Source organism: Pleurodeles waltl, chromosome 3_1, assembly GCF_031143425.1.
Source record: "Pleurodeles waltl isolate 20211129_DDA chromosome 3_1, aPleWal1.hap1.20221129, whole genome shotgun sequence".
Classification (NCBI taxonomy): domain Eukaryota; kingdom Metazoa; phylum Chordata; class Amphibia; order Caudata; family Salamandridae; genus Pleurodeles; species Pleurodeles waltl.
Genome location: NC_090440.1, coordinates 1,888,367,365 through 1,888,395,347, shown reverse-complemented (window position 1 = coordinate 1,888,395,347; position 27,983 = coordinate 1,888,367,365). Strand labels below are relative to the sequence as shown.

The following is a 27,983-nucleotide window of genomic DNA, read 5'->3' as shown; positions in this document are numbered from 1 at the left end:
CCTGTGGACAGTGATGAGGAGGAAGCAGAGGAAGAAGACATTGACAACAGGGACTCAGTCATCCAGCAATATTTCCAGTGACACACAGGTGAGAAACATTCCTGCCTACTACAAGTACTTTAACACTTCTACCTCTATCCTGTCTGTCGATTTCACCCAGTGTATGGTCACTGAGTTGTCATTTTCCCTTACGATTTCACAGGTGTGGTTTCCAACTTGTGTCATCTGCTTAGATTCCTCATGACCTTGAGCTGTGTGACATAGGTATGTTGACATTACATTTGAAAAAGCATTTTGTCACTGTAATTGCTAATACACAAATTCAAAATCACAGACTGACTCCAGATTGTTTTGTGCTTCAAGGGTGTTTATTGAAGTGCTCATTATTGGAGGGGGTTGTAAAATGGTGAAGGGGGGTGGTGGAGGAATGTCCATGGCAGAGTCCAGTCTATTAGTCTCACAGGTGCATTGCCCACATAGGCATAGGAAGTGGAGTTGGGGCAGTTCCAATATAGACAGGGTTACAAAGTGGGACAGTGGTTTGACAATCAGGGTGGTCTCATTTCTTGGCGGGGGTCTTGGCATCGTGCTCTGTCTTGTTCCTGGATCTCAGGGACCGCTTGCAGGGTGGTTCTCCGTCTGCAGGGGGTGGGGTGCTGGTGTGGTGGTCCTGTGGCGGTGCCTCCTGTACACTAGCGCCGGCGGAGGTGGTGGGCAGTTCATCGTCCATGCTAGTGTCAGGGGCCCCTTGGAGTGCCACAGTGTCCCTCCTGGTGTTAAGTATTTCCTTCCCCCCCCCCTACGATGGTGCCCAGGGTGGAGCTGATGGTTCTGAGTTCCTCCCTGAACCCCAAATACTGTTCCTCCTGCATGCGCTGGGTCTCCAGAAACTCGGCCAGGACCGTTGCCATCGTCTCCTGGGAGTGGTGGTAGGCTCCCATGATAGAGGAGAGGGCCTCGTGGAGAGTGGGTTCCCTTGGCATGTCTGCCCCCTGTCGCACAGCCGCCCTCCCAGTTCCCCTGTGTTCCTGGGCCTCCGTCCCCTGGACCGTGTGCCCACTGCCACTGCCCCCAGGTCCCTGTTGTTGTTGGGGTGGTGGGTTATCCTGGGTTCCCTGTAGTGGTGGACACACAGCTGATTGATGTGTCCTGGGGACGTAGGTATGGGCCCGCTGGGTGGGTGCTCTGCTGGTGTTACCAGAGGGTGGAAGGTCTGTGGTGGGCTGTGCCTGTGTGAGGGGAACCGACTGTCCCGAGGCCCACGATGGTCCGGGCTCGTCATCTGGATCCAGTTGGACAGAGGTGCTGTCATCACTGTGGGCCTCTTCTTTTTTTGGGTGGGGTGGAGATGTCTGGACCCTCCTGTCTGGTGATGTTGGGTAGTGGTCCTGCAGGGGTGTAAAAGCATGATTATTGCATCTGTGTGTGTCATGGTGTGCAATGGGTGGGTGACCGTGTACCCCAGTGCTAGCATTCCTGTTTGGGGGCTTGTGTGATGATGGTTGAGGGGGGTGTTATGGGTATGTGCAGTGGGCAAGCTTTAGTGATGGGTGTCCATGCTTTGTTGTTGCATGCAGGGCTTGGTGTTGGGATGTGTGGTTTGTGTTATTAGTGCATTAGTGAGGAGTTGGAGTGATAGGGGAGGGAGTGAGGGTGGGGGTCTGTGATAGCATGCAGGTAGGGTGGGGGATATGGTAGTTAAAGGTTTGACTTACCAGAGTCCATTCCTCCACTGACTCCTGCGAGGCCCTCAGGATGCTGAATCGCCAAGACCTGCTCCTCCCATGTTGTTAGTTGTGGGGGAGGATGTGGGGGTCCGCCGCCAGTCCGCTGTACCGCCAGGTGGTGCCTGGAGACCATGGAACGCACCTTCCCCCGTAGGTCGTTCCACCTCTTCCTGATGTCCTCCTGATTTCTTGGGTGCTGTCCCACTGCGTTGACCCTGTCGACTATTCTTCGCCATAGCTCCATCTTCCTTGCTATAGAGGTGTGCTGCACCTGTGCTCCAAATAGCTGTGGCTCTACCCGGACGATTTCCTCCACCATGACCCTGAGCTCCTCCTCCGAGAACCTGGGGGGTCTTTGCCGTGCCATGGGGTGGTGTGGGTGATGTGTGGGGTGGTGTGTGTGGTGATAAGTGTGGTGATATGTAGTGGTGTGTGGTGTTTTGTGCGTGGAAGTTGTGTGGGTGATGGTGTTGAGTGCCTGTGGATGCTGTTGTTCTTGCTGGTGCTGTCTCTCTCTGGCCTTCTTTCTGAATTTTTGGTAGTAGGGGTTTGTGGGTGATGTGGGTATGTGTTTTATATTGTATTGGGTGTGTGGGAGTGGTGTGTGTATGTGTCTCAGATGTGTGTATTTGGAATTGTCCAATGAAGCTGTGTTTTGTAAGAGTGTGTGTATTTTGAGCGCGGCGGTGTGTACCGCCAATGGAAAACTGCGGTTGAAAGACCACCGCATGGATTCGTGGGTCGTGATAGCGTGGGTGTATTTCTGTTGGCGTGACGGTGGAGGTTTTGTTTTCGCCAGTTTATCACTGACCTTTGGTGTGGTGGAATTGTGTGGGTGTCTGATTTTTGTCAGATTTCGGGATGTGGGTCATAATAGCTGTGGCGGAATTCCGCGTCCGCGGCGGTGTGTTGGCGGTCTTCTGCACGGCGGTAAGCGGCTTTTACAGCCAATGTTGTAATGAGGGCCTATATGCCAGATTTCGTTTTGGGACATTGCCACTGAAGACCTTGACGAGTAGATGGGGACCAAATGCCACATCTGATATTTGCCCCGCGTGTGGTATTACCCCGGAAACAGTCGAACATTTTATGTTTTTTTGCCCTGTATATTCATCCCCCAGGTCTAAATAGATCCGCAAAACTGTTCAGGTAGTTTTGTATTTGATGATTTTGAATGTGTCCAGATAATGTTTTGGGGCATTTCCTTTCGTAAGCACTATGCCTAACCACACAAGTGAGGTACAATTTTTATCAGGTGACTTGGGGGAACGCTGGGTGGAAGGAAATTTGTGGCTCCTCTCAGATTCTAGAACTTTCTGTCACCAAAATGAGAGGAAAAAGTGTTTTTTGGGCCAAAGTTTGAGGTTTGCAAAGGATTCCGAGTAACAGAACCTAGTCAGAGCCCCACAAGTCATCCCATCATGGATTCCCCTAGGTGTTTAGTTTTCAAAAATGTGCAGGTTTGCTAGGTTTCCCTAGGTGCCAGGTGAGCTAGAGTCCAAAATCCACAGCTAGGCACTTTGCAAAAAACAGCTCTGTTTTCTTCGGGAAAATGTGATGTGTCCAAGTTGTGTTTTGGGGCATTTCCTTTTGCGGGCGCTAGGCCTCCCACACAAGTGAGGTACCATTTGTATCGGGAGACTTGGTGGAACGCTGGGTGGAAGGAAATTTGTGGCTCCTCTTAGATTCCAGAACTTTCTGTAACCAAAATGAGAGGGAAAAGTGTTTTTGTGGCCAGATTTTGAGGTTTGCAAAAGGTTCCGGGTAACAGAAACTGGTCAGAGCTCCACAAGTCACCCCATCTTGGATTTCCCTAGGTGTCTAGTTTTCAAAAATGCACAGGTTTGCTAGGTTTCCCCAGGTGCCGGCTGAGCTAGAGGCCGAAATCCACAGCTAGGCACTTGGCAAAAAACAGCTCTGTTTTCTTTGTGAAAATGTGATGTGTCCATGTTGTGTTTTGGGGCATTTCCTGTTGCGGGTGCTAGGCCTACCCACACAAGTGAGGTACCATTTTGATCAGGAACCTTGGGGGAGTGCTGGGTGGAAGGAAATTTGTGGCTCCTCCCAGATTCCAAAACTTTCTGTCACTGAAATGAGAGGAAAAAGTGTTTTTCTGGCCAAATTTTGAGGTTTGCAAAGGGTTCTGGGTAACAGAACCTGGTCAGAGCCCCACAAGTCACCCCCATCTTGGATTCCCCTAAGTGTCTAGTTTTCAACAATGCGCAGGTTTGGTAGGTTTTGGGTTTTGGTTTTACATTTGGGCCATGAGAGCTTGGTAACTCTCAAATCCGTCTCACTAGGAATGGTGAGGGCTGCACTTTTTTGGCTTTGGGACGCTGCCATGTAGAAAAATCCACAAGACCTAGACACATCTGAAAGCTAAACATCTGGTTGATTCCAGGGTGGTGTGCTTCACATGCACCCGCACCATTTTCTTACCCACATTGCCATGCAAATCTCCAACTTTGCTGGAAATCACACATTTTTCCCACATTTTTGTGATGGAACCTTCCGGAATCTGCAGGAATCCACAAAATTCCTACCACCAAACATTGTCTCATCTATACCAATGATAATTCTGCTGCACTTGTCAGCCTAAAAATGTTTTTTCTTCAAACTGCCCTTTTGGACCCGCTTTGGTTCCCCCTCAATTTCAACATGTTTTTGGCTCTTCCCTGTCACAGGCACTTGGCCCACCTACACAAGTGAGGTATCATTTTCACCGGGAGACTAAGGGAAACATTGGGTGGTAGGAAATTTGTCCCGGTGCGGTGATCCCACTGAGAAATTTTGGAAAAAAGTGATTTTTTTAGCTAAATTTGAGGTTTGCTGAGGATTCTGGGTAAGAAAATATTGGGGGATCAACGCAATTCACACCTCCTTAGACTCCCTCCGGTGTGTAGTTGTCAGAAATGTCTGGGTTTGGTAGCTTTCACTAGATGGCAGCTGAGCCAAGGACCAAAAACGCAAGTGCTCCCCGCAAAAACAGGTAGTTTTGTATTTGATAATTTTGAATGTGGCCAGATAGTGTTTTGGGGCATTTCCTTTCGTAAGCACTATGCCTAACCACACAAGTGAGGTACAATTTTTATTGGGGGACTTGGGGGAACGCTGGGTGGAAGGAAATTTGTGGCTCCTCTCAGATTCCAGAACTTTCTGTCACCAAAATGAGAGCAAAATGTGTTTTTTTGGCCAAAGTTTAAGGTTTGCAAAGGATTCTGGGTAACAGAACCTGGTCAGAGCCCCACAAGTCATCCCATCTTGGATTCCCCTAGGTGTTTCGTTTTCAGAAATGTGCAGGTTTGCTAGATTTCCCTAGGTGTCGGGTGAGCTAGAGGCCAAAATCCACAGCTAGGCACTTTGCAAAAAACAGCTCTGTTTTCTTTGGGAAAATGTGACGTGTCCACGTTGGGTTTTGGGGCATTTCCTGTCACGGGCGCTAGCCCTCCCACACAAGTGAGGTACCATTTTTATCAGGAGACTTGGTAGAACACTGGGTGGAAGGAAATTTGTGGCTCCTCTCAGATTACAGAACTTTCTGTCACCAAAATGAGAGGAAAATGTGTTTTTTGGCCAGATTTTAAGGTTTGTAAAGGATTCTGGGTAACAGAACCTGGTCAGAGCCCCACAAGTCACCCCATCTTGGATTCCCCTAGGTATCTAGTTTTCGAAAATGTGCAGGTTTGCTAGGTTTCCCTAGGTGCCGGGTGAGCTAGAGGCCAAAATCCACAGCTAGGCACTTTGCAAAAAACAGCTCTGTTTTTTTGGGAAAATGTATTGTGTCCATGTTGTGTTTTGGGGCATTTCCTGTCGCGGGTGCTAGGCTTACCCATACAAGTGAGGTACCATTTCTATCGGGAGACTTGGTGGAATGCTGGGTGGAAGGAAATTTGTGGCTCCTCTCAGATTCCAGAACTTTCTGTCACCGCAATGAGAGGAAAATTTGTTTTTGGGCCAGATTTTGAGGTTTGCAAAGGATTCTGGGTAACAGAACCTGGTCAGAGCCATAAAAGTCACTCCATCTTGGATTCCCTTAGGTGTCTAGTTTTCAAAAATGTTCAGGTTTGGTAGGTTTCCCTAGGTGCTGGGTGAGCTAGAGGCCAAAATCCACAGCTAGGCACTTTGCAAAAAACAGCTCTGTTTTCTTTGTGAAAATGTGATGTGTCCACGTTGTGTTTTGGGGCATTTCCTTTCGCCAGCGCTAGGCCTACCAACACAAGTGAGGTACCGTTTTTATCGAGAGACTTGGAGGAATGCTGGGTGGAAGGAAATTTGTGGCTCCTCTCAGATTCCAGAACTGTCTGTCACTGAAATGAGAGGTAAAAGTGTTTTTTTGGCCAGATTTTGAGGTGTGTAAAGGGTTCTGGGTAAGAGAAACTGGTCAGAGCTCCACAAGTCACCCCATCTTGGATTTCCCTAGTTGTCTAGTTTTCAAAAATGCACAGGTTTGCTAGGTTTCCCCAGGTGCCGGCTGAGCTAGAGGCCGAAATCCACAGCTAGGCACTTGGCAAAAAACAGCTCTGTTTTCTTTGTGAAAATGTGATGTGTCCACGTTGTGTTTTGGGGCATTTCCTGTTGCGGGTGCTTGGCCTACCCACACAAGTGAGGTACCATTTTGATCAGGAACCTTGGGGGAGTGCTGGTTGGAAGGAAATTTGTGGCTCCTCCCAGATTCCAGAACTTTCTGTCACTGAAATGAGAGGAAAAAGTGTTTTTCTGGCCAAATTTTGAGGTTTGCAAAGGGTTCTGGGTAACAGAACCTGGTCAGAGCCCCACAAGTCACCCCCATCTTGGATTCCCCTAAGTGTCTAGTTTTCAACAATGCGCAGGTTTGGTAGGTTTTGGGTTTTGGTTTTACATTTGGGCCATGAGAGCTTGGTAACTCTCAAAACCGTCCCACTAGGAATGGTGAGGGCTGCACTTTTTTGGCTTTGGGACGCTGCCATGTAGAAAAATCCACAAGACCTAGACACATCTGAAAGCTAAACATCGGGTTGATTCCAGGGTGGTGTGCTTCACATGCACCCGCATCATTTTCTTACCCACAGTGCCATGCAAATCTCCAACTTTGCTGGAAATCACACATTTTTCCCACATTTTTGTGATGGAACCTTCCGGAATCTGCAGGAATCCACAAAATTCCTACCACCAAACATTGTCTCATCTATACCAATGATAATTCTGCTGCACTTGTCAGCCTAAAAATGTTTTTTCTTCAAACTGCCTTTTTGGACCCGCTTTGGTTCCCCCTCAATTTCAACATGTTTTTGGCTCTTCCCTGTCACAGGCACTTGGCCCACCTACACAAGTGAGGTATCATTTTCACCGGGAGACTAAGGGAAACATTGGGTGGTAGGAAATTTGTCCCGGTGCAGTGATCCCACTGAGAAATTTTGGAAAAAAGTGATTTTTTTAGCTAAATTTGAGGTTTGCTGAGGATTCTGGGTAAGAAAATATTGGGGGATCAACGCAATTCACACCTCCTTGGACTCCCTCCGGTGTGTAGTTGTCAGAAATGTCTGGGTTTGGTAGCTTTCACTAGATGGCAGTTGAGCCAAGGACCAAAAACGCAGGTGCTCCCCGCAAAAACAGGTAGTTTTGTATTTGATAATTTTGAATGTGTCCAGATAGTGTTTTGGGGCATTTCCTTTTGTAAGCACTATGCCTAACCACACAAGTGAGGTACAATTTTTATTGGGGGACTTGGGGGAACGCTGGGTGGAAGGAAATTTGTGGCTCCTCTCAGATTCCAGAACTTTCTGTCACCAAAATGAGAGAAAAAAGTGTTTTTTTGGCCAAAGTTTAAGGTTTGCAAAGGATTCTGGGTAACAGAACCTGGTCGGAGCCCCACAAGTCATCCCATCTTGGATTCCCTTAGGTGTTTCGTTTTCAGAAATGTGCAGGTTTGCTAGATTTCCCTAGGTGTCGGGTGAGCTAGAGGCCAAAATCCACAGCTAGGCACTTTGCAAAAAACAGCTCTGTTTTCTTTGGGAAAATGTGACGTGTCCACGTTGGGTTTTGGGGCATTTCCTGTCGCGGGCGCTAGCCCTCCCACACAAGTGAGGTACCATTTTTATCAGGAGACTTGGTAGAACACTGGGTGGAAGGAAATTTGTGGCTCCTCTCAGATTCCAGAACTTTCTGTCACCAAAATGAGAGGAAAAAGTGTTTTTGGGCCAGATTTTAAGGTTTGTAAAGGATTCTGGGTAACAGAACCTGGTCAGAGCCCCACAAGTCACCCCATCTTGGATTCCCCTAGGTATCTAGTTTTCGAAAATGTGCAGGTTTGCTAGGTTTCCCTAGGTGCCGGGTGAGCTAGAGGCCAAAATCCACAGCTAGGCACTTTGCAAAAAACAGCTCTGTTTTTTTGGGAAAATGTATTGTGTCCACGTTGTGTTTTGGGGCATTTCCTGTCACGGGCGCTAGGCTTACCCATACAAGTGAGGTACCATTTCTATCGGGAGACTTGGTGGAATGCTGGGTGGAAGGAAATTTGTGGCTCCTCTCAGATTCCAGAACTTTCTGTCACCGCAATGAGAGGAAAAAAAATTTTGGGGCCAGATTTTGAGGTTTGCAAAGGATTCTGGGTAACAGAACCTGGTCAGAGCCCTAAAAGTCACTCCATCTTGGATTCCCTTAGGTGTCTAGTTTTCAAAAATGTTCAGGTTTGGTAGGTTTCCCTAGGTGCTGGGTGAGCTAGAGGCCAAAATCCACAGCTAGGCACTTTGCAAAAAACAGCTCTGTTTTCTTTGTGAAAATGTGATGTGTCCACATTGTGTTTTGGGGCATTTCCTTTCGCCAGCGCTAGGCCTACCAACACAAGTGAGGTACCGTTTTTATCTGGAGATTTGGGGGAATGCTGGGTGGAAGGAAATTTGTGGCTCCTCTCAGATTCCAGAACTGTCTGTCACTGAAATGAGAGGTAAAAGTGTTTTTTTGGCCAAATTTTGAGGTTTGTAAAGGGTTCTGGGTAAGAGAACCTGGTCAGAGCCCGACAAGTCACCCCACCTTGGATTCCCCTAAGTGTCTAGTTTTCAACAATGTGCAGGTTTGGTAGGTTTCCCTAGGTGCCAGCTGAGCTAGACGCCAAAATCCACAGCTGGGCAGTTTGTCAAAAACAGCCCTGTTTTCTTTGTGAAAATGTGATGTGTCCATGTTATGTTTTGGGGCATTTCCTATAGCTGGCGCTATGCCTACCCACACAAGTGAGGTACCATTTTTATTGGGAGACTTGGGGGAATGCTGAGTGGAAGGAGATTTGTGGCTCTTCTCGGATTCCAGAACTTTCTGTCACCGAAATGAGAGGAAAAAGTGTTTTTTGGGGCCAAATTTTGAGGTTTGCAAAGGATTCTGGGTAAAAGAACTTGGTCAGAGCCCCAACTGCGCAGGTTTGCTAGGTTTCCTTAGGTGCCGGCTGAGCTAGAGGCAAAAATCTACAGCTAGGCTAAAGAACATGTCAGATTTCAATGTAAAAATGTGATGTGTCCATTTTGTGTTTCCTGTTGCGAGCATTAGGCCTACTCACGCAAGTGAGGTACCATTTTTATCAGGAGACTTGGGGGAACACATAATAGTAAAACAAGTGTTATTGCCCCTTGTCTTTCTCTACATTTTTTCCTTCCAAGTGTAAGAAAGTGTGTAAAAAAGACGTCTATTTGAGAAATGCCCTGTAATTCACATGCTTATATTTCAGCAAATGAACTGCTGTATGCCCGGTATAGAATGAAGACCCACTGCAAGGTGCAGCTCCTTTATTGGCTCTGGGTACCTAGGGTTCTTGATGAACCTACAAGCCCTATATATCCCCGCAACCAGAAGAGTCCAGCAGACATAACAGTATATTGTTTATAAAAATCTGACATCGCAGGAAAAAGTTGCAGAGTAAAACGTGGAGAAAAATGGCTGTTTTTTGTTTACCTCAATTTCAATATTTTTTTATTTCTTTTTATTACCTCTGTTATTTTCTGTAGGAAACCCTTGTAGGATCCACACAAATTACCCACTGCTGAAATTCAGAATTTTCTCTACTTTTCAGAAATGTTTAGCTTTCTGGGTTCCAGCATTGGTTTCAAACCCATTTCTGTCACTAACTGGAAGGAGGCTGAAAGCACAAAAAATCGTAAACATGGGGTATGTCCCAGTAAAATGCCAAGATTGTGTTGAAAATTGGGTTTTCTGATTCAAGTCTGCCTGTTTCTGAAAGCTGGTGATTTTAGCACCACAAACCCTTTGTTGATGCCATTTTCAGGGGAAAAAACACAAGCCTTCTGCATCCGTTTTTTCCCATCTTCTTTCTTAAAAACGAAATTTTTGCTGTATTTGGCTAATTTCTTGGTCTCCTTCAGGGGAACCCACAAACTCTGGATACCTCTAGAATCCCTATGATGTTGGAAAAAAGGATGCAAATTTGGTGTGGGTTGCTTATGTGGACAAAACGTTATGAGAGCCTAAGCGTGAACTGCCTCAAATAGCGAAAAAAAAGGCCTGGCACCTGAGGGGGAAAAGGCCTGGCAGCGAAGGGGTTAAGTGAGAACTACCATAACAAAGGGATGATAGTGACATACATAAAGACACAAAGTGACGAGGATGCAATTCACTAGAGGACAATGCAACTGATCCCTTTTGAAGAACCTTGATACTTAAACAAAGAAGCGCACTTTAGCCTCCCTATTATACTCTTTCTCACAGGAACACGTCTATAATGACAAGCCTGGGGCACTGAATAAGTTGATCAGTGTGACAACCGTTTCTTCCATGAGGTGTCTACTGCTACTAAATCTAGGTGACCTGCGGTTCACCATTTGTTTTAAAAAAGCACACACTACTGGTGGGTTCTAAAGCCGTCATACAGGCCAGTACATACCCCTAGGTTTAATAGGGAGGGTCACAAATCCTACAGAGGTAGCAAGTGGTCTACAAAGATGGGGTAATATTTGATATGAAAATTGTCTAATAAGGAACATGATGAAATCTTTAACAGCCACTAAGGTATGGCTACATACAGTAAAAACAGTTCGTTATGATTGTAAACAGATTAAAAACTTTAGAAAGGTGAGTCAGGATACTTAGGAATCATTGAAAGCAAAAACACAAAGTTGTAAAATCTGGAAACACACGTCAAGTATTGTCGCTTCTTTTAAGGAAAAATACTACAAACATAGTTACGCATTAACTATAGACAGAGAGGCATGTGCACATATTTTAAAAGGAGGTATGCCTGTACAGACCCTTTCTTAGAAACAAGGATTGGAATAGCCAATAGGACTTGCAATGTATTTTTTTAAATGTATATACTGATCTGAGTTGGGTTGGTAAATAAAAAAACGTAGCCCAAAGCATTTTTTATGGATAACAGGGCAACATAAGACGGCAACATTAATCACACTAAAATACAATTATTTCAACTTTGCTTGCACTACAAAGTAAACACATGTTGAGAGTGCAATAAAAGCACATAAAGACCAGGGATGGGAGTTCTGATGAACAGGTGAAAGTTGTTAGTGCTGAAAAACAAATCTATACTCGAAGTGCTAAAAACTGACCAGAATGTGAAGTACTGAGAAACAGACCAAAAATGTAAGCACTAAAACCGATATCAGGGGTTTCCAGAAGCAAAACAAACATTAGAGCTGAGAAATCAATAGTAACAGGAGCTTGAAAGCGGGCAGAACTGTAAGTGCTGAAAACAGTGCAAAAACGGCGAGGGTGTATTCCCACCAAATAGTGATTAATGCAACAGGGAATCCTGGATATACAAGAAGACGCTACCAACGTGAGCCTTTGTTCTTTAACTGTCATACAGGCTAACCCTTCCGGAACAAAGTAGGTTCCTCGGGGGAAAGTCCTAAAAATGAATTGGGCAAATTAACATAGGCAATGTGCAATATTGCCACGTGAGTGAAATCACTGGAAGTGATGATGCAGAAGCAGTGTTGCAAACCTAACAAACTCCTCACTTTAATGGGAATGCACTGTTTTTACCAAGCTGAGACACAATGAGAGAGAGGTGTTTGTATGTACATATATCTAAAATGAGTGCACTAGAGCGCTGTGCAAGGTCTAACTCAGAGCTAGAATCAGAAAATTAATCTAGGATTTGGGTGCTGGATTCTGGGACAGAAGATGGACCATTTACTGTGCCATGATACAGTGTTTTTATATAGAGGTGAGTCTTTAACTGTTTCTTAAATTTAAATTCACCTCTCTTTCCTCCTAACTATGCACAAGCTTTCCTCTCAAGTCCCAGACACTTCTAGCTCGACTTTGTCAACCCCATCTTCTGACACTTAGTTGTCTCCTCACCTCTCTCCTTAAGAGCAATGTTCCCTTCACAGCCTGACAGCCGCGATATTCCGGCAACAACCGCTCTGCATGCTGGGAAATGAGTGCCGCCTTATTGGCAAAGGAAGAGAAGCAGAGAATACCAGACTACATTTTCACCATGCAACAGGAATACTTTTTTGGAGCATGCTATGAATAGTGGTTCCACCATGCAATGTCACTGACACAAAAAGGACTACACATGACTGAAACATGGTGTCATCTTGCCAAGTATTGGAACGGAAGCTGACATAATGAGGTAAAGCCCTTGGCCATTTGTAGAGGGGTTGGAAAAGAAAGAATTAAATCACCTGGTAATTCCCATAGCTATTAACTTTATGTGCGACTTTGAAATGACTACGGTAGAAAATGTGGCTCCAACTACAGGACTACAATACTAATAAACCAGCACAGTTTGTTTTCATGCCAAAAGAATCCCGGCTGGATAGGAGGCAATACAGTGGTCAGACAGAGGTGGCATGACTAGGAGAGAGGGTGATATGTTCTTTTACAGCAAGCGACAGGCGCAATCGGTGAACCCCAATGGAATTAATGTGGTGCATTGTTTTACAGCAAGTGGCGGGGGAGACCACTGACCGGAATGGTGCTAGGGCAAAGGTGCTCAAACATGCAACAGTGATGGCAGGTGACAAGTCACTCGACCTCTCCCTGCCCCTCACCCATTCAGGCACACTAACATGAAGGACAAGAGGAAACCACAGGAGCAAGCGCAGGCTGAAGCAGCCAAGAAGGTAAATCTGTAGTAAGTGATGATGATGGTAGAGGTAGTTATTTGGGGTACTTGATGACAGTGGGGAGCGATGACCATGATTCGATCTGCACAAAATAAAGAAGTTTAAAGTCTACAAACACATGAGCTGATTGAGCATGAGGAGGAAACAGGAGACAAGGTAAAAGATAACAAGTTTAATGAGGAAGAGCCAGCCCTGCACCCTCGGTGCGGTGCCGAGTACGGTCACGAACAGAGGTGCTTGATGGTGGGGGAGGGGTGGCATTAGCTCAACGATGGCGAGTCTAGAACACAACTGAGGATGATGAGCCAGCTTAAAGAAATTAAAAAAGAGTGCACCAAAAATGACATAAGTTAACAAAAGAGTAGGGGCACATGCAGTGTTCATGGGAGTTAACAGCACACCAAAAGGTGGGACAAAAACCAATGGTTCACCAATAAAAAGCAAGGAATCTAGAAGGCCACAGGAAAGAACAAATGAAAAGTGGTGGGTGTGGTAAAAGCCCACAGAGGAGATACAGCATGTCGAGATACAGCATTTTGAGAGACAGCGCATGCGCTGCCTAGGTTCAACCTAAAAAAGCTGGGGCCTTATTTATACTTTTTGGTGCAAAACTGCACTGAGGCAGTTTTGCCCCAAAAAGTTTTGCACCGGCTTGCACCATTTTTTAGCACCAGCTGGGCACCATATTTATGGAATGGTGCAAGCCGGTGCAAAGGGTAGGCTAGCTTGAAAAAAAATAACATTAGGCAGTTTTGAGTCAAAATAAATGATTCTGACCAGATTAGCATCATTTTTTGACGCTAAGGGGCATATTTATACTCTGTTTGCACTGAATTAGCGTCATTTTTTTTTAACTCAAATTCAGTGCAAAACTAACTCCATATTTATACTTTGGTGCTAGACCCGTCTAGCACCAAATTTATGGAGTTAAAGTCATTTTTTGGAAGTGGAAACCTACCTTGCCTTAATGAGATGCAAGGTAGGCGTTCCCGTGCAAAAAAATGACTCTATGGCCTTAACACCATATTTATACTCCCATGTAAAAATGGTGCAAGGGAGGGAGGAGCAGTCAAAAAATGGGGCAAAGCTTACTTTGCCCCATTTTTTAAGACCTGGGTCATGGCAGGTGTTAGGGGACCTGTGGCCCTATTTCCATGGTGGAACACCATGGAATAAGCCCAGAGGTGCCCTCCCTAGGCCCTAGGGGCACCCCCACCCACACTAGAGGGACTGCGAGGATGGGGGACCCCATCCCAGGTAAGTACAGGTAAGTGCATTTTATTTTTGAAAGTGCCATAGGGGGCCCTGAAATGGGCCCCCATACATGGCACCGGGTGCAATGGCCATGCCCAGGGGACCCCTGTCCTCTGATCTGGCCACTGGGGTGGTGGGCATGACTTCTGCCTTTTCTAAGACAGGAGTCATGTGGCATGGTAGGTTTAGCACCATAAAATGACGCTAATCTGGTTAGAGTCATTTTTTTTTACTCTAACCTGCCTAAAGCCATTTTTTGGTGCTAAACCCTCTTCTTCTATACTGCCAGCCCCACCGACTAAAGTCATTTTTTCAAACTCTAGCCTACCCTTTGCACCGGCTTGCACCATTCCATAAATATGGTGCCCGGCTGGTGCACAGAAATGGTGCAAGCCGGTGCTAAACTTTTTGGTGCAAAACTGAGTTAGTGCAGTTTTGCAACAAAAAGTATAAATAAGGGCCAATATTTTGTAAGTTTGCGCCACTTTTGTGTCATAAAATGACGTTAATGCGGTGCAAAAAAAGTTTAAATCTGGGCCTTGGTGCTAGATGGGTCTAGCACCAAAGTATAAATATGGAGTTAGTTTTGCACCGAATTAGAGTAAAAAAAAATGACACTAATTCGGTGCAAACAGAGTATAAATATGCCGCAGAGTATAAATATGCCCTTAAATATGGCGTTAAGGCCATAGAGTCATTTTTTGCACGGGAACGCCTACCTTGCATCTCATTAAGGCAAAGTAGGTCTCCACTTTCAAAAAATGACTTTAACTCCATAAATTTGGTGCTAGAGGGGTCTAGCACCAAAGTATAAATATGGAGTTAGTTTTGCACCGAATTAGAGTAAAAAAAAATGACACTAATTCGGTGCAAACAGAGTATAAATATGCCCCCTGATGTTTCCATGGATGAGGCGTTACCAAGAAGTCCTAATGCAGCTGTATATGTATGGCAGTGTAGTGATCTTTTCAGAATCAGACAACGTCAATTAACAAGTTGAGACAGTTTTTAAAGCATTACTGTAAAAGCAAAAACTGAAAAATTTGCAGATCCATGTAAAGTTCAAAACCCTTCAAACTTATACAGATATTCTTTAGACTGTTTCCAAACAATATGCAACAGCACATTCCATCATATTTTGATGCTGTTGGTCCATCATACATGACCTCATGCACAACCTACTGAATAAATTATACTATGAAATATAACTTGCTAATCAACTAAGACAACTAAACAGTGAGCTTTTGAATGGAGCCATTTCAAAGATCACTGAGGTGTCAGAGGACATTCAAATGACGTACTTGGGGTGTGAATTGAAATTGAAGAGTGTAGTTGAGGTAGAGCTTGAAGACATAATTTCTGAAAATGTGCTGACTCATTCAAAAATATAACCAGTACTGTCGAAACTCCAAATAAAATCTGTGTTTGCCACCATTAACAAATTATAAGTAGGGCTCCTGGTTTTATAGTATATATTTTTTAAACCTCTGAATCTATTTATCCACATGTATTTTTGGTCATTTTATCTGCATTTATCCACAATTATTTAGACAGACAAAACACACTTGCACTCAGTTGCTACAGGTTTAAATGTATTTATATAAATGCCAAATTAAAGAAACGTAATACAGTTGTATAAAAACTTTACCACTCTAGTACAAGCACAAGAGCATTACAAGAGTTTTTGAAGACACTGTTGTTCTTTCTGTTGTTTTAAAGAAATGAAGACCAAAGAAAACCTGTTCAAGTATTTGCAAATGATACTGAAATGATTCACGGCAAGGCAAGATTACACAATGCTATGCATTCTTGCTTCTGATGACACCAGTATGTTATGGCACTGATCTCTCCTTGTGGAATATTGTGCATTCAATATTTGTAGAACTCATCTTCAACAACAGTCATTATGTCATCACAAGCTCCAACTGACATGAATACATCTTTATAATCCTGAAAACTTAACTGTATTGAACATACTTGAAAGGTTTCAGGGTTGAGACCCATTCCCAAAAAGGGCTTTCGCTGATTAGCCCTGTAAAGTTTCTAGCTAGGACAGCTCGCTTTCCAGTGTTTCTTTAAAATGTATCATCTCTTCTAGAAGGGTATTCGCTTTTCTCTGTGGGAACGTATGCAATAAAGGGGTAATCATTGGGTCTTGGGTATAGTCTTGCTCAAATGCCAAAGTAATCTCAACATCTATGGCTGAATATATTTGGTGAACATGTTTCTTCCGACTCAAGCTTCTTCTGTACTTTGATGATACCAGCCAGAGAGTTAACAGTGAAATGTAATTTCACTTAGATAGATTGACAGCTGGCACCCCTTGGGCCAAGTAGTTTTCATAGGCGAACCAACAGCTTCTTCATTGTTTACAAAAACAACGAAGTAGTGCCTATTTCCAAATGTCTTACTGCTCCCTTCTCCCAGCTGAACCATCGAATCAGAACAACCAGCCAGGATATTTTATTTTCGTCTCTGCTTTTCGTCAAGAATAAATGTTCTGTGTGTACGTAAATACTGCTCTAGCTTTTATTAAAAAAATCATGTGTCCTGATTCTTAAGCTGACACAGAGCAGAGGAATTTGCCAGGTGGATAACATGATATAGATTTTTTTATGTTAATTGAAAGTAACCTTTTGAGCACCACGCACATCATTTACTGCCTTTGACATGTAGAATGCAGAATCATAACCTATAGCAACAAGATAATGCCCTGATTACCCCAATTTCTGAAACACATAGTTTACAATTAGGGCAAGGGTAGCAGAATTACACTTATCAAATACAGTGATGTCATTTCCGTCTGAGCAGTAACCTTTTTCCTCATCTTGTTTAATATGTGACCAATGCTGGGTCACAATGCACCTCTGTGGTTTCATCAATCGTTAAAGATACAGGGACATTTGCTACAGCCTGATGTATGTTTCCAAACTGTGCTTCAAAAACTTCAGGAAGATATTTCTCATACAGTTGGCTGGTTTTGCACATTGTCATTGCTGAAGCTCTCCAAGTGGGCCATCAGTCTGGGGAAGCAGAAAACCACTTTTACACATGTCTTTCACAACTTTGTGTGGGATAACCACAGCCTCTTCAAAATGTTTGTGTGAATGATTTATGCATTGTTCCATTGTCATTTGCTCCATGCAGCCCTTCTTTACAAGTGGAGCAGAAAGTCTATCAATGGTGACATTTGATATTATCTGCTGCCCTGTGTTCAATGTCAATGGATGTTCGACACGACTAGCAGGTGTACATCTTCCGCCCTTTAAGCGACGTGGTTTCAAATTCTGGATAATCCACTAAATAATCATCAGTGTCCTTATGTTTGTGACCAATTTATATAAATGTAAGGAATCAACAATTACATTGCCATTGTGCTGTTGTTAAAACACTTCATGTGACCAGGGAGAAATGCTCAGTCGTTATCAGCACTGCAGAACTGGATACAGATATGTAGTATTTTAAGCCAAAGAAATCCAAATCATCTGTATTTGTTACTGACTTTTGTTTGTACATTTGTGTTTGTTCATTTTATCTTCTATATGTTTTGGGGGATTTTCTACCCCAGACGTACTGTTTTTGCCACTATGAAGGCAATAATCAATTGTACTTGTTGTGCCCGTTACGGCTAATTGTTTTATATATTATAAAATAAATATTTATGTGTTTGTAGATCACAGCTGGATTTCCTAGTTGTGAGATTTAAAGTGCAAGATTTCTAATTAATGACTACTTGGTTTATAAAACCAACAGCTGGGAATAGCATGCTGCATGCAAAACGTTTTCATCCTCCAGCATTAAAGAATAGTATTCTGTTTGGGGAACTAATGCTTGCTAGAAGAATTTGTAGTACACAAGAGATTTTCGAAAGTACTCAGGATGAGATGTTAGCTAGCCTGAAGGCAAGGGTCTAGTCGGATAAAAGTCGGATGACAACAATGAACAGGATAGCCAAGTATAAAAGGGAGGATGTTCTTTTTTAAGATGCAGAAAGAAAATAAGAGTGAGGAACAAGCCTGTAGGTTCATAATATCCTATCATCGACAACATGGCAAACTGCGAAGGGCTTTACAGAAGCGAACGGCTTTTATCAGGAATGATTCAGTTGTAAGTTCGAAGATGGGAAGGAGACCATAGATTACTTTTAGGAAAGCACCAAGAATAAGGGATATGTTAGATAAAATCGATGAAACGATGAGGAAAGAGCAGTCATTACAACTGAGAAATGAGTTCACGAAATGTGATAAATGCAAGGCATGTATTGATTGTGTCAATACAACAGAGATTGTTACCATTTTCAATAAGAGGACTGAGTTAAAAACTGCCCTAAATTGTAAAACAGAGTTTGAAGTGTATGTTCTGCTCCGCACATGCCCTAAACCCTATATAGTCAGTACTATTTTGCCAGTAAACAAGAGACTTCTTCAGCACCTCCAGGCAATAAAGAATAAAGAAATCAACTACTCAATAGCCAGCCACATCCATACATTTCATGAGGGGGACCCTACCAGACTCACATACTGTGGGATTGATTGTGTACCAGGGACAATGAAAGGGGGCATTAGAGAGAAACAAGGCCCATATTTATACTTTTTTAGCGCCGCATTTGCGTCATTTTTTTACGCAAATGCGGTGCAAACTTGCAAAATAAAATTGTATTTTGTAAGTTTGCGCCATTTTTGCGTCAAAAAGCGGCGCAAATGTGGCGCTAAAACAGTATAAATATGGGCCTTAGATTGTTGGAGTCCAGATATATTTTAGAAATCGACTCCAAGGAACCCCAAGGTTTAAATATTCACAAGGAAATGTCTATTCATCTTTAATGTTTGCATTGTGCTAGATTGCCATATTTGTGCAAAGTTTTAAAGTATTCCTTGTATATATTTTTTCAGAAATACAGCCTGGGAGAAGAATTTAGGCAGGATAACTATCACATGTGTGACCGAAGAAAGGTGAGGATGGCCGAAATCATGCTACGATAAGTTGATTTCATCTTATATATAGAATATGCGTACTTAGGCTATAATAGAGTGGTATTATAGAAAAGTTAAATAAGCAGTAAGTAAAAAATATATTTATAGTTTTTGTGACATTATCTAGTGTGCCATCCCATTTGTGATAAAGTAAGTTCAATTTAGTTTATACATTATATTTTGTGAAAAAGTTGATGTTGTCATGGGTTGGAATCTTTATGTCCGAGTTATAAATTTATAAAAGGGAATAATCTGAAGGGATGTCTTTGTTTTAAATATGAGATTTGATATTATTGTCATAAATAACAAGTGTTTAGTGACAATGTGGGATTTACAAAGATAGCACTGAAGAGCACTACCCTGCACTAGTCTGTGGATGTTTAGTATGGTTTACAATGTGTATATATAGAAAATGAAAATGGTGGTGGGCTGGTGACCAAGTTAATTTATGCTGAAAAGCGATGAGCCGCACTGTTTATACCTCAGTATAAACACAATAAAATAACCAAAAGCTGCCAAGGAATGCCATACTCTGCCCCGATTCAAAGGGGAGAGAGGAGGAAAATATATATATATATATATATGTATATATATATATATATATATATATATATATATATATATACATATATATATATATATATATTCCTTCAAATAAGGTAATAAACAGCATATTATTATCCCAGGGCATTTTTATTTGTATTGATTTTAACAAAAGCTGTAACCAGGATCCATGTGCGCTTTGCTGCTACTTGGAAATATATACTATTGAGAAGAAGCAATTGTGTAGTAAAAGGTAAATGGTGTGGACCAGCCTGCAAAAATCCCATCCTCTTGATCATCGGAACTTTGAATCCAGGCCAACATCACTTGCTGCTCCAGCACCTCTGGCCTCCCTCGAAAACCAGCATTGGCACTGCTAGTTCAAGCTAACCTAGAGGATGTAGGGAGACTAGAAGGGCTGACATGCCTAGTGTCTATCAAATGACACCATATAAAGCATAGAAAAACATTCCCCCCCCCCCCCCCCACCAAGTAATATCTAAGAAGGGGCTCTCATCCCAGGACAATTATAGTCTCAGGTTGAAATATAGATGATTATTTGCTAAATTCGCTTCATTGCAGTTGTGAATAATTCCTTTTTATTAACTTCTGTGTTTGGTCACGTCCATCCCCAGATACATTGTTTTCGTCGTTAGAAAAGTAATTCTCAATTGTATTTCTTCTACAAATAATTGTTACTGGTTTTCTAAACAATAGCAGTATTTATTGATATATAAACTACCAAGGAGAAGTAGAGCACAATATGAGAAAGCGTTTGTCATCCAACCCCACCACCATAAAAGGATTTTAACATTCTTTGTCTCCACACCTCCAAGCCCATCAAAAATAAAAAGCTGAAAAAGTTTACCCTTAGGGGAGAAAAGCTGAGAAGCACAGATTGCTACTGGGTTGCAATGCACCATTAAGTTTCAATGTGCCTTAATTTCTCCCATTGTATTCCTAGGTCCTGTTTTGAATGTGATCATGTGGTGGGAAAATATTAAGGAACATTTCATCCTGTACTGAAGTGCTGATGAAACCAAAAGATCCCCGCTTAAAGATGGCGCATTGGATTTGAATTTTACAAGCATGCACACATACAAGTCTATCCATCTATCTATCTAAGTATATATATATTTTCACATACATATATCTAATATATACATATATCTAGATAGATAGATAGTTAGATAGATATCTAAATATATATATACATATTCACATTCATGTATATCTAAGATAGATAGATAGATAGATAGATAGATAGATAGATAGATAGATAGATAGATAGATAGATGGATAGATAGATAGATAGATAGATAGATAGATAGATAGATAGATAGATAGATAGATAGATAGATAGATAGATAGATAGATAGATAGATAGATAGATAGATAGATAGATAGATAGATATTTCTGGTGCCTTTCATCAGAAACTTTACACCTTCTAAAACTATGCTTATCACCATTTCTGCCATATGTAAAAACGTTTTTCATTAGTTTATGTCAAAATACCTGTACTCTGCTGGGGCTGGAAAACAAACTTTTCCTTACAAAAAAGACACAGTTTCTAAGGAAACGCACATAGGAACTGAACATAAATATAATCCCAGCATATACTGTTTTAATAAATGGTAAAGCACTCGATGTCTCAGCCTCCCTGGCTTCCTTGGAATAATCTCCATTCATGTCGTCTTTCACCACCCAACACTGATTTCAGTCAGGTGCTGGGATGCACAGCATCCTAAAGTTTTCCTGCCACGTTTGTTGGGTGAATTTCTTATTATAATACTGGGAGCTCTGAGGCTACTTCAGCCCATTCTTTCTCACACCTCCTCTGCCCGTGACTGAACAGGGAATGGGCAAGAGCTGCCTTCTAGGAAAAGAAAGGCAGCTAGGCCGCATTAACCACCCTTGGCCTCCATTACCCTGACATTTCCTCTCCTGGCAATACTCGTGACACTTCTGAGCACTCAACTGCTCGGATTTCCTTTACATTGTGAGGGTGTGGAGAATGGTCATTACAGCTAATGCAATTAGAAAAGACCTGCTCGTGTAATTCAGTTTTTTTATTGTTTCTATTTATAAATAAAGACAACGGAAAAATAGGTGCCTTAATTATCAGACACAAAGTAAATACCAACTTAACAAATTATGACAATGAGCAATCATAGTGATTCAATTTGGCCGCCATAGAAGATCAGCATCTAGCACTTGATAAGGGCTTCGAGATACAATAAGTAATGCCATTATCAAGCTCGCATTTCAATTCTACTAAGCTCATTTTTATTCCCAAATACCTATCTAGAGGCCCATATGACATTCTTAATCATAGTGCAATTCTAAAACGTGTAGCATCAATTTTGACACTGTGCAGACTCACGTCTGAAGATTTTGAGGCCATTCAATTTGATCCGGATCCCTACAATTCGTCATGTGAAACTGCTCTGATTACATGGTCAACTCCTGAAACAGCAAATAGAGTGTTTACTTGTAGAGCAGAGCTTGCAGAGTGTGACATCGAAATCCCCCTATGAAATATCCATCAATATTAATTTCATCATTATCTCTAATGAAAAAAAGGCACTTATCCGCCTCAGTCAAACCTCAACATCAGCCCTCTGTGTTTTTATGAGATGTCATAGGACCTCTCTCCAAACCAGATAATACGCCAAATTTTAAAATTATAAGACCAGCCTCTAAGCTGTGTACCTGTAAACAAAGTTCCAGGAATAACATTCAAATGGAGGACTGGTCTTGGCTTCTGTTGCTTCTTAAGGGCCTGGAACCTATTAGTGAAAATGGAACTGCACCAATGATACAACTGCCAATGAGAGTTTGTTCCTGGAATGTTCATGGCCTCGTAAGCCTTTTGGGTGACCCAGAACCCATTCTCTTCCTGCAAGTGTTCGAGATATTAATGCTCCAAAAAACATGGCGGGAACAGAGTACCATGATTATCAGGTATCAAGAGATTTTCACCAAAGCTACAAGATCGTCACCCAGAGGGGAGGCTAAGGGTGGGCTAGTCATTTTATTGATCACTTGAAATTGAATTCAAATTTAAATCCCTTACTTATAACCTAAATTGGCTCCAATGTATAATAAAAATTGGAGTTGTGCTTCCGCTATACCTAATAAACCAATACTTGAGCACGAGACAAATGAAAAAAATATAGCCCAGTCATCCATCTTGAGGCAATTTGTCAAATTGTTCTTCATTTAATGCCCTATTGCAAACATTATTTCTGGCGACTTTAATATACAAATCAATATCACTAGTGTAAAATCAAAATCCTATAGCTAGTATAGCAGTGGTATAGCCCAGTTATGCATCAACCAGTTTCAATTGGGGTTGCAGCTACTTACTGATTGCTTTACCAACAATTCAGCTATGGTCCAGACATTCAGGTCCTTTTGTTATAGCTGTATAATAGATTATACCACCAGATCAAGGGGCCTATTATTATATGGCTTTGGCTTTTTCATAATACCAACAATGGAAAGTGATCACAATTCACAAGTATTTTCTCAGGACTTCCCAATTTGTTGCATGCAGAAGTCCAATGTTTATCTTCAAGCTGTTTCTACATGCAGTTTAAAGTGATAATTCTGGCGGTCTGAAACTCAGGACAAGATTCTTCAGAAGCTGAAAAAATTAAAAAGAACCGGATGTACCCTTCCTGCTTAAATATCATCTTTAGTAGATATATGGAATAACATCATACATTGTCTAATGATACAGTTTGCATCCAAACCTTTGTCAAAGAAAAACGTATTAACAAAACCTCTCACAGCAACCCTGCATTGATAACAAAGGCTCTGAACAGCTCTACCAAAGCTGCCTATCACCTCAAGAGTTTTTCATCTTAAAACTAAAGCCAAATATGAATTACACAAGCTAAGACGAGCCTATAAGCAAGATCTATGGAATGTGAAGAACAAATACCACCAGGACCGATGAAACAAATTACTAGGTACAAGTAAGCTCAACAACAGCAGGGCTTCTTGGTCTGTCATTAATGACCTGGAAAAACAACAGAAACAGGGCGCATAGTGCCAATATTCCGGAGGCCATTTAGGTTGAATATATAAATGTCTGGTGTGGTTTTCGGCCAGTAACCACACTTGTCCCAAGGGTATCCAACAATATTGGACTTTTAAGAAAAAAACAATGATGAAATTGGAGGTAGGCCAGATTAAAGACAGCAAAATACCATACTGTATGTCACTACTGTGGTACCCCTTGCACAGGAAGATACAACAGCACGTCTTATATGAATTAAGAGTAATGAGACACCAGGTGCAAATGGCACGCCAAATGCTATTTTTAGGGCCACCTCCAGGCTGTGGTCAAGTGTATTGACTCCCCTCGATAATGAAGTCATCCTGACTGAGAAGATGCCAGGATTATGCAAGAAAGTATCTTGCAGCCTACCTAAAAGAGCGGTCCTCTGGATGTACATGGTAATAATTCTTTAATTGCTCCAACAGATGTAGAGACAAAGGTATTTGCATCTCACAAGCTAGAGGAACTTGAAGCCTGGGCCGCAGCAGAACATCTTAGTCCATTGAAACAAACATGTTTTCTTAAGGGTCTGTCGGCCAACCCTAACTTGCTCCCCTTGATGATTTCGGCTGAGTCTGCCACATCAACGAAATGCAAGCTTTATATTTGTTTCATAGATGTAAAGGCAGCCTTTGATACCACTCTTACAAAATTGCTATAGCAAAACCAACAACATGGGATGTTGCTTCCAAACTTCTGGATTCAATAATACATTTTTATACAAATACCTCATTTCAAATTAAGCTGGGAGATAGTTCATCTCTTACTCAGAGAATTGAGTCATCAACTGGCCTAAAACAGAGGTGCGTTCTTGCCCCCCGTTTATTTAATCTCTTTAGAGCGAACTTAAATCAACATCTGGAGACATCGAATTCACATCCACCTAAGCTGGCCAATATGCCATTAAAATGTCTTCAATGCCAATATGCCGACGACACGGTGTTGCTTAATCAAACTCCTACAGGTTAGCAGAATTTTATTAATTCCTTTGATGAATATAGGTTAGATAACCATCTTAAGCTTAATATCAAGAAAACTAAGATCATGACTATAAGAGGATCTCTGTTTAGATTACGGTCTGGTACTCAAGTGGAAATCCAATTGAAAATGTTAAAAGTTATAAGTATCTGGGCATCTTGCTTGACAATCGAGTTTCCTTCAGGGGCCACTTTGATTTGCTCAAGGCTAAAGTTGTTTCTAACATCTTTGCCTTCAAGACCCTTCATGACAAACTGGCATGTCCCTCTTATGGCCATCTCTTGAAGGTGTCAACTAAATTAATCACCCATGGCTCATTTTTCTTTTTTGAGGGAAAGACGCCAAATTATTGGGTTTGCTACAGGTTAAAGCAGAAAAATCAGTCTTTAAGAATCAGACATACATTTGCCAGGCACAAATTCATCTTGAATTTGGCCTTCAAAGACAGGATTTAGTGTGCCTGTGGTTCTAAAAATTCTGGACCCATGTAATTTACTTTGCCACAGCAGTACGATTTTAGTATCAAAAGACCGATGATGACTAGTACACTAAGCATGAGCATTTTCGCTCAATTCCAGCAGCGTTTTCACCTCGGAATCGCCATTTTCGTCCTGCACTCGTGGCTCCCATTTTATACACGGCAGCCATTTTAAAAGTTGCCCTCACATAGGCTTATAATACAGTCAGATTTGATTCCAAGGACACATACACCTTGATTGACTTTTCTCTGACCTGGGCAAACTGGAACCATTGCCTCAGGCCAAACCTGTTTGGTCAGTCCCTCTCCCAGTGGCCGAATCAGATAGCATCAAGGCACACCATGCCATAAAACCCTTATTATCGCTCACACACCCTGCCTAATCTTGCTCACACCTGCACCTGCTCTTTTCTTCTTCTTACTTTACGAGGGGGAGGTGCCCGTTTTTATTGGGGGTCCACACTTATCTGATGTAAAATACTAGGCCTTCCCGGGTAATTTATTATGGGTTGGATGACATGAAATATGAGGTTTCATCATGAAACTGTTTTTTCCTTTGTAGTGAAAACATGTGAATGACCAACCAAAATGTCAAGAATGTCTGCCTGAAGCTTAAAAAACTGTATATAAGGAAACCTGACTTTGCATTGAAACACAGTCTCCTGAGAACATACAAACCGTGCTGTTGTACTTCTAGGACGCTTGTCACTTGGTTGCAGCCAATAAATTCGATCTTTGACTTCACCTAGAAGACTCTGAGTTTCTGTGGTCTGAATCAGGAAAGTACACGAGGTCTTTGGGTGTACCCTGGCACCACTGGGTTACCGGATCAGTACTGGTTCTGAAAAACCCAGTACCTCAGTTGGCGCCCAACGTGGGGCGATACCAGCGGTACCGGTCCAAGCCTGAGGTCCGTGGGGAGCTTTGTGTGAAAATTCTGGAGGAAGGCCGCCACTTCATCGACCCCTGCATGTCGACGTGGTCCAAAAGTCTTTGCTGCGAGGTTCCCCGCTTCCCGACGGCTACGAAGGACTGCTGCCCTGGCTATCGCCCTGATTTGGACCCTTGATGTTTGGTAGAGCGAAACGATAAGACGAGTCTTCTGGTGACGTCATCGATATTTTCAGTTAAGTATAAGTGGAGCGTCTCCCAGTCCTTAGTTGGACACTTGGTTTGGTCCTTAGTTGGACATTTGGTTTGGTATCCCTTCGGGATCACTTTGATTTGGAACTTGCAAGTACCAAAGTCGAAGGACTCGTGTATTCACGAGACTATCGTAAACAATAATCCTTTGAAGTTTGAAGCTAGACTAGTGAGCGAAGATGCCTGGTCTTAGCAGACTTGGAAATTTGTTTTGTCTTGGTTGTAAAAGGGACTCCCGGTTGGAGGACTCATGTCCGGTTCCTCCGATTGGAACTCCAACCTATGAACTATATGTGAAGCACGGAGTAGGCCCCATCACGTTTAATAAACTATGGGTCCGCTATTCTTGGAAATAATTGAGAAAAGTTTTCTTTTTTTTTTCTTGTAAATATGACTTACAACTAGGATCTGCAAACGGTTCTGTAAGTAAATTGCGACGGCGCTATTTATGAAAAATGGCTAAAGCGCGCTGTATTGTGTGTACTGAGTGTTTTCTGTTTATATCTGAAATGAGCTCAATGTGTGTTTGTGGGTCTTCTTGATGTTTACAGTTTGTTAAGTAAAATGTTGGTTAATTAATATTAAGTAGAAACTTAGAAAAAATCCAGAAATGAACCATGTGATGTGCTAACATAGCTATATGTTCCTTTTTAATTTATAGAATGAGCAATTGTGCACATATACAAAACTGCCGTTAAATGCTTAATAAATTAGAAAACACATTCAATAGATATAAATAGGGCCCCAAACAAAAACGAAATTATCTATTTTTGCAACAACAAAAAAAAAATACATTTACAGCATTTTTCTTAGATGCATTGTATTAGATGTTCACAGGCAAACCTTTCAGCTGCAGTATATTTGATAGGAATGTTCAATTCAGCCAGCACTTTCCCAGTTAAACATGGGTGGAATTTTGCATAACCTTCCTTTTAAATGAAAGTGGCGCGAAAATGTGACGCATTTCAAGTTAGGCTTATGCGCTTAGGCTTGTGAGTTAATGTATCCCAAATAATAGGCAAGGGATGCAGCTTGCTTTTATATGTGGAATTATCACAAAAAAAGAACAATTGTTTTTTTTTTTTTTTTAAAGAAAATTATTCATTATGGAAACATTATTTAAAAAATAAGTGCCTTTCAAAATCGTTTTTTAATATTTATAAAGCTTAATACCTATACTATGACCTCCTAGCATTAAAATTTAATTTAAGTTATGTTTCACCGCTAAAATGACATTTGTATGTGCAATTTTCCCTTGGCGCAGGAGCAAACAAGCTCATTTCTATAAAGTATAAGTTAATATTTTCAATGGCTGACTCATGGATTGTGTAATAGACATTCTGGTAATGCATATTATGCAAGAAAATTGTAGGATATTGATTTTTAATGCCTAAAATATCAAAGTCGATTTTGGGCAAAAGCACTGTTTAAACTAAATTTTCTTTCATTCGGAGTACTTTTTAAAGTGTCTCAGGCTTCAGTAAATGCATACATTTAGGTTTGATATATATTTGCAGGTTGTGCCTTCTTATGATTCAATGAGTCAATGTGCCAGTACAAAGGCTTGTTTTAATATCGAGGTTGAAGGTTCTAACTTCAGCTGGGCCTACTGAGACGTTCATTCATTCGAGGTTGATGAAATATGTACCATTGCATGGGATTGCAACAAGCATTTATTCTAACAACTGGTATGTGTGTTATTAAGGTTTGTGAATTATTCACAGTAAATGTAGTTTAATAAT

The 27,983-nt window shown here is 41.9% G+C and overlaps 1 protein-coding gene across 1 annotated transcript in view; it reads left to right on the top strand.

Moving 5' to 3' along the window:
• Window positions 1-27,983, top strand: part of PARD3B (par-3 family cell polarity regulator beta) — a 2,030,765-nt gene that overhangs the window by 81,191 nt on the left and 1,921,591 nt on the right. Inside the window, exon 2 of the mRNA XM_069225990.1 lies at window positions 18,949-19,008. Within this exon, the coding sequence (XP_069082091.1) occupies window positions 18,991-19,008 (18 nt within the window). The 5' untranslated portion in view covers window positions 18,949-18,990. The remainder of the gene's footprint in view (window positions 1-18,948; window positions 19,009-27,983) is intronic.